Raw genomic sequence first — 19,327 nt, 5'->3', positions numbered from 1 at the left:
AAAATCAAGTTAATCCTTCCTTTACACACCTTCAATCCTTCCTTCTAGAGTCTTTGAAATCAATCCAGTTGAGTCTTTCTGCTCAAAACACATTGTAACCAAAAACAATGCTAACCTTACGTCAATATATCATACAAAGAAAATGTAACGATGTTATGACGAAACAGACTCCAACGTAACTTCATGGTTAAAACTTGCAACGTCAATCCATGAATTTCTGCGCTATAACGAAAAATTGCCGTGGCAACTTAAGTTGCCAAGGGGCAGTAATGGGTTAAAGTGGAATACTAGAACAAATGTGTGTGTCTGCCTACAATACGATATTTGGACTGCTCGAGCATGGGCGATGCATTCGAGCAATTTATATGTTTATTTAAGGAATACATTTACTTATTAGTTCAAGGGAAGAAGCATATGAAGTGTTCAAGCCTCGAACTTCGAAATCACATAGGGCTTTAATATAAGTCTACGAATTGAAAAGGACTCAGTCCTGGGCTCCAGAAAAGTACCATCCCTTCATACGCCTGATAGGACTGAGGAAAACAAGGGAAAACCTCACTCAGAATGGGTGGTCTGAGCAGTGATCTTGCCCATGCTCGAATTATCCAAATGTCGCGTTGTAGGCATTTCGGCCTATAGGTCTATAAGACAAGTAAAGAAAAATTGCATAACATTCTTAAGATAATTAAAACATAAAACAGCAGAAATACCAGACTTCTACATAGTACAAAGATAATTATCGAACTTGACTGGACTTATTCATTACATATTAGGCCTATGTTTGTAAAATGCTTGTAAAACGAAATATTCGGGGAAGCAAACTACGTGCGACAAATAGAGTATACAAAAAGGCCCTATATAAAGAAAAAGTTCGGACATACTGAAGGCGTCCAAATTTTTAATTCCAGTTTTGCTTTGCAAAACACTGGCCACAAATATATTTTTCTCCTTCTTTCATGAGACACGTTTCGTTGGACCATCTTTTACAAAGTGGCCACTTTAACCAATCTCCCTCCCCTGCACTAAGCGACCACAATTTACCACAATGTCTACATTCCTCATCATAGTCATCATCAGTAGGATCACTTAAACTGTCACGATCTTCGTTCAAATCACTCACTGACTCTTCAGATTAACTTTCTACCTAGATACTTGCAGTCGCGTGATGTCCTTTTTTTTGGCTGTTTCGATTGGATTATTTTTGGAAGGGGCTTGGAAAGTTAAACATTTTTTAACTACTTGCAGGGATGAATAAAGGCCCGTTGTGATGAGAAAGAGGCAGCTTCTAAATCGTTTTTGTGTAGAGTGCTCATAACTACTTTAGCCTCACCTGGCTTTCGACCAAGTGTGTTGCAATGCTATGGCTGTAGTTGTGGGCTCACAATGTTGCAATGCTGTGGTAGCGGACTCACTACTTCAATCGGTACTGTTGTGCTGTTCTCTTCACTTTGCACTGTAGACGACACGGCATTTGGGACATTTGAACTAATAAATAATCTGTGAAAATTTCATTCAAATCGGTTCACGCGTTCAGGAGTTATCGACAGACACACAGACAACACAAATGTCAAACGTCTCGACTAGGAGACGTTCGCTGACGCTCGGTCTAAAATAATATGTCAGGCCTGTCAGTCCACGTCACTCGAATTGGCATATGGAGTCAACCAATAAGCTCGCAGTGCGCTGATTCCAAACCTTCAGTAAGAAATTGAATCTTTCGTAGTTGATTTTGTTCATATTTATGGTCATTTACGAATGATTAGAAACCTTACTGAAGGTTTGCCAATGGCGCACTGCAAGTTTATTCGTTGACGCCATACGCCAATTCGAGTGACGTGGATAATATGACTTATAATTCAGTTATTCTTCTTCACTTCTAGTTCACATACGTATGAACCTATTTAGGAATATTCCATATTAGGATCCTGCTAGTATTCCATATTAGGGAAATCGCTATTTTGGATAGTTCTCTTCCTGCACACGCTTACGCGATTCTCAGTGTACTGAATTTTTATACCGTTATGGTACACTATATATGTAATCTAAACATCACAAACGCAAAGATAATACATGCCTGTTTGCGTACATTCAGCAGCTTGGAAGGGTACGTCCGAAAAACTCAAGTTCTTCAGAAAAATATTCTGCAACAAAAGAAAATGTTTTGTTATCGTTCGACGGCAAACCACTCATGGGCAGACTGAGGGTGTCACTGTGTACAAGTTTACGTAAAGTCTTCTCGGCGGCAGCACATAGTAGACGAAATAGTCTGGTATTTCAAATTAGGTACGTATTCCATATATAGCGCACCTACCCTATTATTTTCGGAATCTACGGTCTTTGATGTTTCATTGCGGGAAGTTTCATGTTAGTATGGCATTAGGTTCCCTTCGAGAAATGCAAATTATTGTGTAGTTCCGTTGTATTTTCAGACTTAAATGTATCTGTTTTCAGTTTTGATGTTTACTAAAGGTTGTTTGATCATCCCAGTCTTCTGTAATGATGTAGTAAATATATTTTTGCTCTCTCGTTCCGAAAAGTATACATAAGTAACTTACATCATTTTGCTTATTAGACTGTGTTAGTAAACTTAGAAATTGATAGGTTACAGGTATATTATTGGGAAAGCAATCAGAGTAAACCTGGCAAAATTCAGGAGCTGAAGAAAGTAGTGTGGGCAACTTACTTCCGCAAATATTTGACTGACGAGAAACCAACGCATTTGCTTTGTCTCAAAGGAGAAAATTCCTGGTGTGGGTATAGCAGACCTCAAGCAACTGGAGAACATAAACATTCATTGCCTGCTACAGTGATGAATGGTATCAAACCTATCTACAGAGCGCTTGCATATCCCGCAATTTTGGGAAATATTTGCATGGGGAAACACAGAATCTAATGAAAGTTTTAATGTACTGATATGACAGCGATGCTCACAAAGTACATTTCAGGGTTCTAAAATCATACAAATTGAAGTGTATGAAGCAGTTCTGTGTTTTAATAACGGCCGCGAAGCAAGTACTGGTGTTCTGGAAAAGATGGAAATGGCAAGCGATGAATGTACCTTGAAACTACTGCGGGACATGGACAAAAAGCGTATAACAAAATCTGAGTTGGCAATCCTGAAGCTTACCAAAGAGTAAAAAATGAAGAAAAGAAGATGTTGGAAGGTTGAAGAAGACACAGGCAAAGACGAAGAATGTGGTTATGGTGCTTTCTGGATGTTGTGATCCGCCTTATTGATGAAAATCTATTGTAAATTTTAAACTTTTAATTTCTCAAAATTGCATTTTTGGAGATCTATGTACCATCTTCTCACAAACTATTTATCCTAAATTAACCAAGTTTTGCACAAATCTTACTTATATGTATCTCTATTTTCTGAACTAGAATTATAGCACAGTTCCTTTATTTCTCTCAATTCGTCTTTGGTGAATATAAAAAATCACATTATTAAAATTCTTCGAAATGTTTAAAAATAATTATTGACTTTGTATGTAACCTAAAAAAATAACCCTAGTTTGGTAGCATTAGCAGCTAATGTTGGGTGCGTGGTATAAAAATTAAACAAATTCCTTCAGTAGTTTCCAAGAAAAAGGTGCAATTACTTTCAAAGCTGTGTTAAGAATTTGAGCCCATGCCATATGCGTAAAAGGCAAGCTAAAGGAGAAAAATTTAACGGAGATGTTGAAATTCTATACACACTTACTGATCAAAAAATTAAACTTCTGCAAGCAATAACAAAGCTGGCAAGTTTCTCGTAGGTGGCAAAACACGGACATCCCAGCTTAAATTTAGTGGTTTTGAGATGTTAATCTATATGAGTAAGTCCTTTTTTTTTCTTACTTGAAGGTTCAAAGTGTGCATAAACACAATGTTTAAACTGGATGATTATATGAGCAAGTACAGTGCGATATAATTTGAAGATTGATAAATTTCTTTTTTACTATGATGACTATAAATGGAATAAATACCATATTGATTAACCATATCACGTTATTTCAGTCAATGTTAATACATATCATATACTTTAATTAACTTCTAGTGTAACAAAAATGAACTTACCCCATTGTCAACAACTGTATCTCCCTGTTTACTAAATTTAGCTTGTGGTGATCTTCTCCAGCGCTTCCAGCCTCCAGCAAATCTCTTCCTTCTGCTGGAGGAAGAGACATCTTGCACATAGAAAGACTGAACAGCAAGCGAAGGTAGTACAGGTACTGTGAATACAAGTTCTTGTGTCGTAGACGCATTCCTGCCAGGTATTTTGAGCACCGAATCGGGAACAGGGACAACTTGAGAAGGAATTTCGTCCCCTAATAAATATATTATAAATACATTTCTTCAATAGAATAAATTTCATAAATAGAAAAGGCCAAACTTTTACCACTTATTGAAATATACATGAATATAGACGTTTTATTTATAAAATATCTCGCATTTGTGCTACAAAATGACTAATAAAGTAGTTCTTGTGCCCATCACAACTCCTATTGAGTGATAAAAAATATAATTTTAATTACTTACTGTTATGACAAAATGTATTTGCCCACAGTAAACAGACATTTTTATGAGTTATATTTACTCATCTCAGTTTCAACAGAGCGTTCCGTTTAGAATTAAAGAAAGATTACATGAGAATATTATTCACATTCTAGAGATTACCTCTTGATTAATTGGTATCTACACATACAAGTAGATAAACAAAGAAATATCGTTTATACTAGGTAATGTTTTGCTAGTAATGCTTTAACTAAGAATAAAACAAATTGTATCGTGTGAGAAAAACAAATGATTAACTCTGCGACGGAAATTATAACAGGCAATGGAAGTAAATATTGACTTACCTAAATTATACAATACAAATAACCGTAACATATATAATTTCAGAAATGCGCTTTGGTTCTTTCTTGCACAACTCAGATATGCAGATCCAAATATTTACTTTACATATGAATACAAGTAGTTATCAAAATAATATAAAACCATATGCATCTATGTACTGAAACTTGAACCTTGCTAAATATCTTTATTGCTTGCCTAGTGGTTAACACGCGTGACTTTGATATACAAAATCTCAGGTTCAATTCCTGGTGGAAGGCATTGAAAGCTACAGTGGTTCACATACCTCTTTAAGCGTAGGTGTCTTTAACAAAGGGTGTAAATACTAAAACAAATCAACATCTGTGCACTATAACTCTCTACTATTAGTATTATAGTGTGTTGGGTGATAGTGAGTAGTACACCAAGCGATGTTTTACGGATTTGTGTACAATAGCCTGGTCGTTGGTGATGTATAACGGGAGCCTTCCCCAGTTTCTAAACATAGTAAATTGTAGATAAACTGTTACTGAAAGCAAGTGTATTCAAAATTACCAGTGATCAAAAGCAATTGTATCCAAGTGGTTTGGGTACAAAACCTCGCGGCCAGAACCTCGCGGCGACAACCTCGCGGACCAAAACCTCGCCTGGCCAAAACCTCGCCTCCCAAAACCTCGCGGCTCAAAATCTCGCCGGGCCGAAACCTCGCCTGGCCAAAACCTCGCCGCCCAAAACCTCGCGGGACAAAATCTCGCCGGGCCAAAACCCCGCCTGGCCAAAACCTCGCCGCCCAAAACCTCGCGGGCCAAAATCTCGCGGGGCCAAAACCTCGCCTGGCCAAAACCTCGCCGGGCCAAAACCTCGCGCCCCAAAATATCGCCATACCCAAAATCTCGCCTGACCAAAATGTAAATGTTCCAACAGATGATAAGGATGACGGTATAAAAGACGCTGTTTCAGAAAAAGTATCACAGGTATTTGACCAAGTCTCGTGATACCATATAAAAATTCTATTTCTGTATTAGAGGATTTCAATGTGAAGATAGGGCGACAGGATGCCTTTAAACTGATTATAGGGAAAGAAAGTCTGCATAAGGAAAGCAATGACAACTAACGGGGTTAGTTTCGTGAACTTTGGAGCATCCACAAACTTAAAATTTCAACAAAAATCTAATAATATTTATGAAAGTATGAAATGATATATGAGTTTTTACGAGGTCCCTTGATTATGTCTTGTAGGTTAAAGGAGACGTAGATGACCAGGATGAAGGAAATGATCGAATAAAGAAAGTGGGAGGAAACGAGAATAACCCGAGAAAGCCCATGCACACGATGTTTTTTGTATTTTCTTCTTCTTCTTCTTCTTCTTCTTATTATTATTATTATTATTATTATTATAATTATTATTATTATTATTTGTAATGTGGAATTGCATATTAAGAAACTCATTGGGTAAATTTTAAAGAAAAGTTTCATTCGCGGCGAGGTTTTGGCCCGGCGAGGTTTTGGCAACGCGAGGTTTTGGCCCGGCGAGATTTTGTCCCGCGAGGTTTTGGGCGGCGAGGTTTTGGCCACGCGAGGTTTTGGGCGGCGAGGTTTTGGCCACGCGAGGTTTTGGCCCGGCGAGATTTTGTCCCGCGAGGTTTTGGGCGGCAAGGTTTTGGCCACGCGAGGTTTTGGCCCGGCGAGATTTTGTCCCGCGAGGTTTTGGCCGGCGAGATTTTGGGCGGCGATGTTTCGGCCGCGAGATTTTGTCCGTATCCCATCCAAGTATATGATGACAGTATGCAGAATTAGTAGCAACACAATTGTAGAAGAGGAATAGCAAACATAAACCTAACATGCTGAGAGGGATTGCTTAATATTAAAAAGGACTGTACCGTGGAAGTAGTGCAAACACAACTAACAACAGTAGTCAATCAACACGTCGTGAAACCTATTCATACAATCACAGTTCAGTGACAGTGATAGAAGTCTTCTAAGAGTTTTCCACTATGAAGTCAGGCAGCCAACTTACGTTGCCTTGTTATTTGATTACTAACTGATTTCGAACTGATTTTAAACTAAAATAACTCAAAACAAATGTCTTCAATATATTTTGTTATCTAGAAGAAAAAAAATAATTTGTTCAGATGCTCTGTGCTGCTGTAATGTAATTAAAGTTGTATTTATCACCAATACTATTAACAAATTATTATAATTTCTAGATTTTCTGAACGAGCAGTTAATAATTACGCTTTGAAAGTAGCCACAAATTAAACTACGTTCTTTTCTGCTTTTATGTTTTTAAGTTTGATTGTGGTGCTAAAAAATAAATATATTTTAAAGTATAGCTAAGGTTCCTGATCTGCTTTCATAATGCGTCACTACTGATGTGCTATAACGTATAAATTGATATTTCGAATATTTCTATTTATGTGTCTTGCTTGTAATGTCTCCGAAGTTTATAATGTACTGTGTGAACACAAATATCAGGCAATGTATTTTATTAGTTTGGAGACTATCTGTTTTATGGTAATGTGCAAGTTTTGTCAGTACTCTTATGTTCTTTCTTATGCGACGTCGTAGTCATTAATGCGTTTCCGGATGTATGTATAATTAAAGCATGCAGTGTATTTCATTTCGCCGGACGGGTGCATCTCCAAGCTTGTGTATATTGCTGTTTACTCTTCTGTATTTCGTAGAATTTTCTAAATGCTCATTCTGCTCGTTAGAGCAAAGGAAGTACAGTCCAATTGTACTTACTAGCTTTAAAAACTGGCCTTATATTCTGCTAATATGCTGTAACAATAGAAATAACACAAGGTTTCCTCAACACGAAGCAGTGTATGTGTGTCACTCAAAGAGCTGTTAATTTGCATTGTAGTGGTGTTACGCACAACAACGTGGCCTGAAGACAGCGTTTTAGTGACTTCACAGAGAAAAATCGTCGGAAAGATGAAAGAACGACGAAGTGTGCCGAATGTGACGCAGCCACTCACAGCATGGTTTTATGTGCATGAAGAGCATTTTGAACTACAGGCAATGCTGTATAAAGAGAGGAGAGGTTATCCATGGTCAACTAGGCCTACAACAGAGGTCGATCTCTACATTGTGAAATAGACACAAAGAAGCCGACGTCAAACAGGGAGTGCAATTGCATACACATTTAAGAAGACTACAAATAGTCCAACTTCCAACTTTAGAATGTCGTCGACTTTGCATGACGGCCATTATGTAAATGAGTTATATTAATTAATTGGATTACTTAAATATTAAAGATATAAATGAAATATTCGGTAGAGCTTTTTTTTTTAAAAAAAATTAAGTGATTTGAAATATACAAAATACTCTTTAACTCAGGTAATCAGTGGCTTTACTTCAGTACAGATGCTCCATTGAAATGGTCAGATAACAACCATACACCCTTCTCTGTTCATGTTCTTGCCATGCTGTAAAAGAAAACATATGCGAAATTTCCACATACCTTATTTGATGTCTGGAATCCGTACAAGAAAGACTTCCGTGTAATTTTGTTGAATATTTAATGGTGATAAAGTAAACACTCCACTCCTCCACAGAAATCATACAGATTTTAAACACTGATATTCACACACACACATAAAAAAAATATTTTATATTCACATGAATATTAAATCGAAGTGACCGGTCGATAAAAAAAAATTATTATTATTTTATTTATGAAAATTTGGCCATTATACATTTCTGTTCATAGTTCGTGCACGTATAGTTTTGATGCGTTCTTCATTGTCTTCTTCCTTCTGTCCTCTCTCTTCTCACTGAAGTTCGCTCGGCATCCTGGAACCTCCTAGATGATAACAATTGCTGCTACTGGGCGCTGCTCTGGTTGTTTGTCCGCTGCACTGGTGTCTCTCTCTTAGTATCTCTGGATCCATTTGAAGACATCTGGTTCATGCAGTGTTACTGGATAATTATCATCTGTATTGCCTCAAAAGTCTGGAAATGTACTGATTCTACGGTCCAGTTTCAAAGTTCTCACTACACTGGCCACATATGACGCACTTTAAATTTTATCTTTCGAATTTTATATATATATCACACGGCGAACTACATACGAGAGTTATACGCTAGTAGTCATTGTCCTAGCTGCAGATTCAAAACTCAGTCTCTGCATCTATATAAAAAAATATTCTAACTCTCCTTTTTTTTAACATCTCGTCTCGCAACATGTGTTTCCCGTAAAGCACAGTTAAGTTCTGAGATGACGTAAAGTTCTGAGAAAGACTTACTAGAGTTGATATTTCAGATCGAGACGAAAGAAAGAAAAAAACTTAATCTCGAGTAACGTCGCAATTCAGCTATTTAAAATGTGCCTATCTCACAAAACAGACCATTGTCACGATGAGTCTTGCACTAACTGTCACAGAGGATGACCTCTGTATATCGCGTCCTAACACCAACTAACTCGCTCCTTCCCTGTCAAACAGTTTTCTTTCAGAGGAAACAACACGATTTTCAAAGGCTCGCTCCTGACCTACCCAAAATTCAATGTATAGTCCCTTTTCGCGGACCCTAATGGTTTTGTCGCCAAAATGTCTGGGTAGTACACTTTCATGTAATCTTTCATTTATTCTTAGATTATTATTGCTTGTCATCTATACTGAGTTTGACCACTGAATAGACGAAATACTAAGCTTTAAAACGGTGTATCATACACTTTGTTATTCAAATGTTAAATACTTGTTTTCGTATTGTTTTCCCCGGCGTCACTGTACATTTTCTTTGTAAACAATCTTCCTTGCCGAACCAGTCCATGTGCATTTGTTTACATCGCCAGAGTACTCTAGCGGTGATCTCTCGCAACCTCCACACACACATTTGTTCATTGTTTTTCATTTTTTTTTCACAATAATTATCATGAATCAACAATATATTCTATATTACATTGTACCTAATATTCCTCTGATTATATTTACATAGGATTCCAGCAGTGACATTCCATTTAGAATTAATAATCAATAAATATACACATATCGGCTGCTATGACATTCACGGTACTGCGTATCGCTGTCGTCTCAATTACAGCAATGTCAACACCAAGCACAGTAAAGTAATAAGCTTTTGTTTTAAAGTTAAGGTAACAACGAAAAATCTTTTCTGACCAAAATTACATCTTATCTTACATTTCTACAATTCTAAATATGTAATAATGCTAAGATATGACTGCATTCATAATTTTCAATGGGGGGAAAGCCCACTCGCAGGAAGAGCAGAAGCTCTTCCTTGTCGAAACCGCGCTTTGAAGAAAAAAAAATAGGATAGTTTTCTGTTGTTTTTTTTAAACTCAGTGGTGCTTTTCCAAGTTGTTTTCTTTCCTACATATATTTTTATATTCCAAATGACAATGTTTAATTCACCTATTTTATATACTAATTAACCTAACTAACTTATATATTCTTAATTAACCTATAGATATGTAAATTATTCTAATATTATGCAAAACTTTCGCTTGAAATTAACATAAAAATTCTAAATAGAACATAGCTATATGTGTGCCTCCTATAACATCCCCCTTTGAAATTTTTAATATATTCCTAAGTACATTTAAAATTTCAACACCTCTACATATTAAATAACCTGATATTTCTACATACATATACAAGTAATTATTGCTACAAACAAATCTAACCTCTAAATAGTTAAATGTATTCTGACAGAGGTATCTGAGTCTGAACGTGAATACATTTTTCTTCTTTTCTTTTTTTTTTCTCGAGAGTACCTCAAGTTCGTATTGTTAACCGCACTACCTGTTTCAGACTTCCTGCGGTGTCCTTGTCTTGTATCGTTTGATCAGGTAGGCGTTTCTCCTGCATTTCTCTTCTTTTGTCACAGGGTCAGCCAAAATATAAACATTGTGTTTGGTTTTCTTGTGGTCAGGTCTAATCTTGAACCTGTTCCCTATCAAATAGTGCTTGAATTTGTTTACACCATCTATTATCGCAACAAATTCCTTCTCAGTTATCACATAGTTGCGTTGAGCAGCGTTAAAAATTCGCGATGTCATTTCGATAATTCTAATGTTGCCATCATCATCTATTTGATATAAGTGCGCAGAACAGCTGACGTCTGAAGCATCGCATTCAAGAATAAATTGTTTGTCCGGAAGGGGCTTCTTTAACACCACATCTTCCTGAAAGATTTCCCTTATTTTTCGAAATGCCTCCTCATGAATATCAGTCCATTGAAATTTTGCTCCTTTTCTCAAAAGTTGAAATAAAGGAAAAAGGACTTCTGCATACTTTGTACTAAATATGCGATAAAACTGACAATACCCAATGAAACTACGCAATTTTTTCACATTTCTGGGCCTCCTAAATGTCATTATCTTCTCAAGTTTCTCAGGGCACTTTCCTATCCCATCTGGGGACAAGTTATATCCCAAGACGCTAATTTCTCGTCTCGCAAATTCACATTTCTTCAGACGTAAAGTCATGCCTGCTGCTTTAATTTTGCCTAACGCAATGTCTATATGACGTATATGTTCGTCAAAAGACGAACTTCCAAGGATGACGTCATCAACATAATTACCGCAAAACTCTCTGCACTCTGAGAGGATTGAATCAATCGCTCTCACACATGATGAAAGAGATTGCTTTGTGCCGAAAGGTAACTTTTGGAATACGTAAGAAATTCCATTATGTAAAAATCCTATATATTTTTGACTGTCAGATTTTACTCGGATTTGCAGAAATGACTCTACACAGTCAATTGAAGTTTTCCAACGTTTATCACATTGGTCTCTTAGTGTACTAAGTGCTGGGACTGGCTGATCCCTTTGACTAACAGTGACCTCTGCCAAACGTCTCGCATCCAAACAAATACGAACAGTTCCGTCCTTTTTTGGAACTACAACAAGCGGGCTGGTGTAGCAAGTCTCAGATTTTCTAATTGTTTTCCATGCTTCCCACCGATTAATGATGTTGGTCACCTGATTCCTAAACTTCAATGCATATGGATACATTTTAGCTTTGAATTTCCCTTCTTCACGCAATTCTATACTGTGTTCATAACCCTTTATACACCCTGGTTTTAAATCGAACACTTCTCTATGCTTCATTAACACTTCTTTCAATTTTTTCTTTTCGACCACACTGAGGTCAGTGTACCCTTCTACAAGGCTAGAAATCTCAGCTGGTGTGACTTTAGTTTGTACTTTATTCCATTCATTCGGGCTGTACACTACATTGGCGAGTTCAGTAGCTGTCGGATATTTTCCATCATCCAGATGGGTTCTGAGAGAAGTCATCTCCTTACTATGCCCTTCTCTGTTTCTTACATCATCCATCTGAAATGCATAGATGGATTCTATACCCGTTTCGCCCATTTCGCCTATGGGAAAAGAATATAAAAATCTCTCTTCATCTTCAAACTCTAAAGTCAAACTCCTGACCACTAACTCACTTTCTTCGATTTCTACATCTCGAAAACTAACCTGAACTTCAGTTGGTGAATTTAGTCTCAAAACTCCCACATTATAATCTAGCACAGCCTTGCTCTCAGCAAAGAACTGTGACCCAATAATCAAGGGACGATTTAATCCTTGTACAATTAATCCCACAGTATAGAATTCTTGATTACTGAATGTCATTACTAACATCACTTGACCAAGGATTTTGGCTACAGATTTTCCAAAAGCCGAACTAACCTTTATATTGTTTGCTTTTAGGAATGCAGGGGGTGGAGTGGTATTCTTTACCTGTGCCCATAAGTCACTACTAATTGCACTAATTGATGATCCGCTGTCAAGAAGACCACATACTTTTTTACCAAATAAACAAGTTTCTACTTCTGGTAACGTTATAACATTGTTGGTAGGTACATTCTCCCTTTCATCTGTTTCCAATAAATCTCGAAAAATGGCATTTGATTCATCAAAAAGACCTTTATTTAATTTAATCTCTTTTCCACTTCTCAAAAGCAAGCATAATTCTTTATCTTTACCTTTGTCACCTTTATCATCCGAAAAATATTGTTTATTAATAATTTTGTCACATTGTATGCAATCTCGGCTATTATTTTCTAATCCCATAATTTCTAACTGTTTGACAAGAGTTTCGCATTCTCCCTTACTATGTTCAGCATGATAAGAACTATCCTCATTACGCACACTACTAGGTAAAAATTTAGCACTATCAGATAGAGAACAGTTATCTGTAGCTCCTAGACAGCGTGCGTACGTTTCTCACTGTCTAGAAACTGTTTGTCTCATATTCCGGGGGCTCTGTGACCTAGATCTTTGGTTTTCACTTTCATTAGAAGAACCGTTGCCCCTACTGAATTCCAGATTATTAACCTGCTCTTCACCAGAGTATGATCTCCTCCGACCTCTGGGATTATTCCTGCCCCTGAAGGAACCTCGGTTGTTTGAACGACCCTGAGACCTTCCATTGTTATTATTCTCACCATTTCTATCCCTTGGTGGCCATGTCGTTCCATGGTTGCCAAATTGCCTACTCGTGTTCCCTCTACCTCTCTGTGTATTTCCACCACGATTCTGATTATTGTGATTCTTTCGTGGGGAATATGGGCGATGTCTATACGATGTACCGCTAGACCTTTCATTATCGCTTTCATCTATTGACATCATATTAATCCCCCTTCTAATGTTATTGTTTCCGCTATTATTTTGATACGTCACTTGCAATTCTGCCACCAGACCAACCAATTTTTCAATTGTTTTAGGTTTGGATGATATCAGAGACCTGTAAATCCAAGATGGCAGTTGTCTTGGCAGAATCTTTAAAAGTACTTGCGGTTCTAATGGCGGCGATAAAATACTATTCTTATACAGCAAGTCTAAAAGGTACTCCATGGGAAGCCTATTTGAGCGGCTATCAAACCGAGCCGTTAGAATGGTCGCACGTAAGTTCGCCAACTTCTCTTCGCTCAGATAGGTCCGTTTGAAATGCATGATAAAATCGTGATACGTCTTGCACTTAATTAAGGTTACTTGAGCCCATTGCACTGATGTATTTCTAAATCATTTCGAGACAAACTGTAGCTTTCGATCTTCCGGTACTCCTGTGAGATCAAAATAATTATCGAGCTCGACAAGAAAATTATGAGACTGCACTTCACTTTCCAAACCAGAGAATATAGGAAGAGACAGATCACGATGCATCAGTCCCACAGCTGATGCTAGCTGGCACGTAGAGACAGGCGGCTGAGCGTTTGACGATACGCGGGATTCTGTCTCGTCTCGAAAGACAAAACATGGAGCGTCTCGAGAGGTACCGGGTTGGTTATTGTTTATTCTTTCACCTCTGTCATCAATTTCTCGAACCGATTTCTTTAAAGAAGCAAGTTCTTTCTCTTATTTGGTGCAAACAGAAGTAATATTCTTTTGTATCTCTTGCATACCATCCCGATATTCGCTCCGCACCTCTTCAAGCTGGTTTTCGTGACCAATTTCTTCGCGTAATCGACCCATTTCTTCTCTCCACTGTATTTCTACATGCTGCATATTATTCTCCGCTTGAGCAATTGAACCCTCAACGCTTTCCAACCTACTTGTCACCTGTTCTACACAAGTCCTGACGCTTTCTACCTGGTTGTCTACTCTCACAATGTCTTGTCCTAAAGTTAATTGTATCTCATCTAATTTTCTATTGTTACTCGCCTCGAGCTGCTGTACCCTCTCATCATTCGCTTTTATTGAACCTCGTAACTCGTTGCATGCTCCAGCTAACCGCTCATTGAATGATTCAGCTGTTGCATCCAGCCGAGTACTCAGTTCAGCTATACTGCTCATTAATCTACTGCTATTTACTTCCTGCCTTTTCACTAATTCCTGTACTGACTTTTCCTGCTGTTGTGCAATTTTTTCCTGCTTATCAACTAGTTCCTTCACAGTGCTCTTTACCAGCTGTTGTAACATTACAAACAGTGGATTCATAGATGGATCCATTGTCTCCATGTTCACAACACTGGATGGTCCAGGGATCGATTCATTTTCGTTTTCCTGACTTCCCTGATTTCCGTTTCCGTTACTAACTTCTCCCTGACTTTCTATATTCGCCATTCTCTCTTCTAACTCTAACTCGCCGAGCTGATTCTGCGGAAAGTTAACCAGGTCTTCCATTTTCTTTTTCTGTAGTCTAGTGACCACCATCAACTTAATAGAAATACTCTAACTTTCTAAGATATGCTAATTTCTGTATCTTATAAAAATAACACGCAAAATAAATCTTATCCCCCTCATAAATTTTCCGACAGGCACACATGGAAAAACTCTAATCAAAATAACTCTAAATTCTTACAAATAAAACATGTAATTTTGGCTGTTTTTTTTTCGAAATAAACAAGAAAACAAAGAAACAAAATTCGTAAATAAAATGTTGCCGGACACAAAGCTTATTACTTCATTGTTGGTGTATGGCCCTGAACATTTCATTGACAGCATCCACTTTTTTCTTTTTTTTAAATATTACAACCCGTGACACTGAAGTGATCTCGCCCCACGCTGGGCGCCAGATTTTGTGGTGGGCTAAAGTGAACGTGTTGGGCATATCCAGGTTTCAAAATTAAAATACTTAAATATTCGCACCACAAAGGTGGAGTGCCCTGAATGGACAGTCCCAAGAAGTATTTAAATTAAGTAATTAACAGAAGTTATGTAAATGAGTTATATTAATTAATTGGATTACTTAAATATTAAAGATATAAATGAAATATTCGGTAGAGCTTTTTTTAAAAAAAAAATTAAGTGATTTGAAATATACAAAATACTCTTTAACTCAGGTAATCAGTGGCTTTACTTCAGTACAGATGCTCCATTGAAATGGTCAGATAACAACCATACACCCTTCTCTGTTCATGTTCTTGCCATGCTGTAAAAGAAAACATATGCGAAATTTCCACATACCTTATTTGATGTCTGGAATCCGTACAAGAAAGACTTCCGTGTAATTTTGTTGAATATTTAATGGTGATAAAGTAAACACTCCACTCCTCCACAGAAATCATACAGATTTTAAACACTGATATTCACACACACACATAAAAAAATATTTTATATTCACATGAATATTAAATCGAAGTGACCGGTCGATAAAATAAAATAATTATTATTATTATTTTTATGAAAATTTGGCCATTATACATTTCTGTTCATAGTTCGTGCACGTATAGTTTTGATGCGTTCTTCATTGTCTTCTTCCTTCTGTCCTCTCTCTTCTCACTGAAGTTCGCTCGGCATCCTGGAACCTCCTAGATGATAACAATTGCTGCTACTGGGCGCTGCTCTGGTTGTTTGTCCGCTGCACTGGTGTCTCTCTCTTAGTATCTCTGGATCCATTTGAAGACATCTGGTTCATGCAGTGTTACTGGATAATTATCATCTGTATTGCCTCAAAAGTCTGGAAATGTACTGATTCTACGGTCCAGTTTCAAAGTTCTCACTACACTGGCCACATATGACGCACTTTAAATTTTATCTTTCGAATTTTATATATATATCACACGGCGAACTACATACGAGAGTTATACGCTAGTAGTCATTGTCCTAGCTGCAGATTCAAAACTCAGTCTCTGCATCTATATAAAAAAATATTCTAACTCCCCTTTTTTTTAACATCTCGTCTCGCAACATGTGTTTCCCGTAAAGCACAGTTAAGTTCTGAGATGACGTAAAGTTCTGAGAAAGACTTACTAGAGTTGATATTTCAGATCGAGACGAAAGAAAGAAAAAAACTTAATCTCGAGTAACGTCGCAATTCAGCTATTTAAAATGTGCCTATCTCACAAAACAGACCATTGTCACGATGAGTCTTGCACTAACTGTCACAGAGGATGACCTCTGTATATCGCGTCCTAACACCAACTAACTCGCTCCTTCCCTGTCAAACAGTTTTCTTTCAGAGGAAACAACACGATTTTCAAAGGCTCGCTCCTGACCTACCCAAAATTCAATGTATAGTCCCTTTTCGCGGACCCTAATGGTTTTGTCGCCAAAATGTCTGGGTAGTACACTTTCATGTAATCTTTCATTTATTCTTAGATTATTATTGCTTGTCATCTATACTGAGTTTGACCACTGAATAGACGAAATACTAAGCTATAAAACGGTGTATCATACACTTTGTTATTCAAATGTTAAATACTTGTTTTCGTATTGTTTTCCCCGGCGTCACTGTACATTTTCTTTGTAAACAATCTTCCTTGCCGAACCAGTCCATGTGCATTTGTTTACATCGCCAGAGTACTCTAGCGGTGATCTCTCGCAACCTCCACACACACATTTGTTCATGGTTTTTCATTTTTTCACAATAATTATCATGAATCAACAATATATTCTATATTACATTGTACCTAATATTCCTCTGATTATATTTACATAGGATTCCAGCAGTGACATTCCATTTAGAATTAATAATCAATAAATATACACATATCGGCTGCTATGACATTCACGGTACTGCGTATCGCTGTCGTCTCAATTACAGCAATGTCAACACCAAGCACAGTAAAGTAATAAACTTTTGTTTTAAAGTTAAGGTAACAACGAAAAATCTTTTCTGACCAAAATTACATCTTATCTTACATTTCTACAATTCTAAATATGTAATAATGCTAAGATATGACTGCATTCATAATTTTCAATGGGGGGAAAGCCCACTCGCAGGAAGAGCAGAAGCTCTTCCTTGTCGAAACCGCGCTTTGAAGAAAAAAAATATAGGATAGTTTTCTGGCGGGATCCAACCCAAGCTATCGAAGTTTCTAGTGTGAAAAATGGTCACTTGAAGAAAATCTAACGCCTTATTGTTCCCAAGAATTCTAACCCACTTGCTAATATATCTGAGCAGAAATATACAAAGGTAATGGGATAGGATCTATGTCGCCAGGCCACTATCTGCAGCAACGTTAGCAACTCTGCTCACTTCTACCTAACTAAGTTAGAAGTATGATTTAAATATATGACCTAGATAAAATTTCTCTCATATCACAATTCTTCTTTAACTTTAGATAGCAATCCTGGGTGCACGTACACAGCTTTTAACTGCTACGGAACATTTTCTGTTTTTTTTTTTTTTTTTTTAACTCAGTGGTGCTTTTCCAAGTTGTTTTCTTTCCTACATATATTTTTATATTCCAAATGACAATGTTTAATTCACCTATTTTATATACTAATTAACCTAACTAACTTATATATTCTTAATTAACCTATAGATATGTAAATTATTCTAATATTATGCAAAAATTTCGCTTGAAATTAACATAAAAATTCTAAATAGAACATAGCTATATGTGTGCCTCCTATACCGAATATCGGAGGCATCTTTTGTGGTGGTGCGAAGAACATCAGGATTGACCTAGGAGGAGAGCAGGGTTCTCTTCTCCCATGAGAGTTAATTCAGTCTGAATAGTGACGAGACGTAAGAGCAAGCAATGAACTCAGGAACACTGTGAAGACATATTCCCATGTTCTTCTGTATGGAGGCAGATTGTTGCATGGGCATAGCGACCTCTCAATTTTTGAACGCGGTACACTCACCGGTCAAGGTTTTGGTGACACTGTACTCCCTCCCCACATTCGTCTTTTCAAAGATGCTATCGAATTAACTCCTTCTTTATGTATGTTACGGACGACCGAACAGGCATCAGCGCGGGTGCCGGAGCTCTTGAAAGAAAGGGTATTGAGCGATTGGACTGGCATGCCTGTTTCCCTTATTTGAGTCCCATCGAACACATTTTGGGTGGTATGAAGAGACGTCTTGCAGTACGTCCAGATGAACCAAGGACCATCCAGCAGTGCCAACAAACACTGCTTCAGTAATGAAATTTCACACCAAAGTAAATCATTACCAATATGTGAGCTACATAGTAGCGCGTTGCAGAATAAGCATCAGTGTCCGTGGTGATCCCACACCTTTTCAAGAACCATTTCATACTTACTGTAATTTCAGAATGGGTATCACGAATCGCAGTGCTGTCAATGCAAGTTAATAGTGCCATTTCGTAATTACGTGTCTCTATCTGTTGTTTCCTATATCAAACTGTAGCATTACTTTTTATGTATGGTGCAAGTTTAACCAATTTATGCCACTTGAGAGTGACACAGCATGTGAAATGTACTTTTGTTCTTAAGCTTTGCACAGCAGTGCAGTACGTTAAAAAAGACGACAAAGATAAATGAAATTTTTAAAACAAGTTTTGAAATCACACTTTACATTTTAACCATTACATTAAAGAAAGAGTTGTCTCCACGAGGCATTTTTGCTAGGGACTGGAGTTTGGAAATTCATTATGCACTAATGTAGACATTTGCATATTAAAGTATCACATGTATTTTTTTAAAGGTTTTATCTAGAGCACATACAAAAGAGGTTTCAATTTGCGTATGCTCAGGGAACATATGCATATACATAGTCAGTTTACAGATACGAACTAAATATATTCAGTTTTGTTCATCAATATCAAGCATTACACATATATTCTCTGTAAATATTGATGTTCCATGCTATTGAATAGGTGAGTATATTACTAAAGGAGA

At 37.2% G+C, this 19,327-nt stretch overlaps 1 protein-coding gene across 2 annotated transcripts in view; it reads right to left on the bottom strand.

The window, feature by feature from the left end:
• LOC145694517 (lysosomal alpha-mannosidase-like) overlaps window positions 1-19,327 on the bottom strand; it is a 217,194-nt gene that overhangs the window by 108,227 nt on the left and 89,640 nt on the right. For both annotated transcript variants that reach the window (XM_081770839.1, XM_081770831.1), the window contains exon 11: window positions 4,060-4,310. In XM_081770839.1, coding sequence (XP_081626965.1) covers window positions 4,060-4,310 — 251 coding nt within the window. The remainder of the gene's footprint in view (window positions 1-4,059; window positions 4,311-19,327) is intronic.

Source organism: Thermobia domestica, chromosome 1 (genome assembly GCF_964235325.1).
Source record: "Thermobia domestica chromosome 1, izTheDome1.hap1.1, whole genome shotgun sequence".
Lineage (NCBI taxonomy): Eukaryota > Metazoa > Arthropoda > Insecta > Zygentoma > Lepismatidae > Thermobia > Thermobia domestica.
Note: the sequence above shows the minus strand (reverse complement) of the source record. Positions and strands in the feature narration are given on the sequence as shown.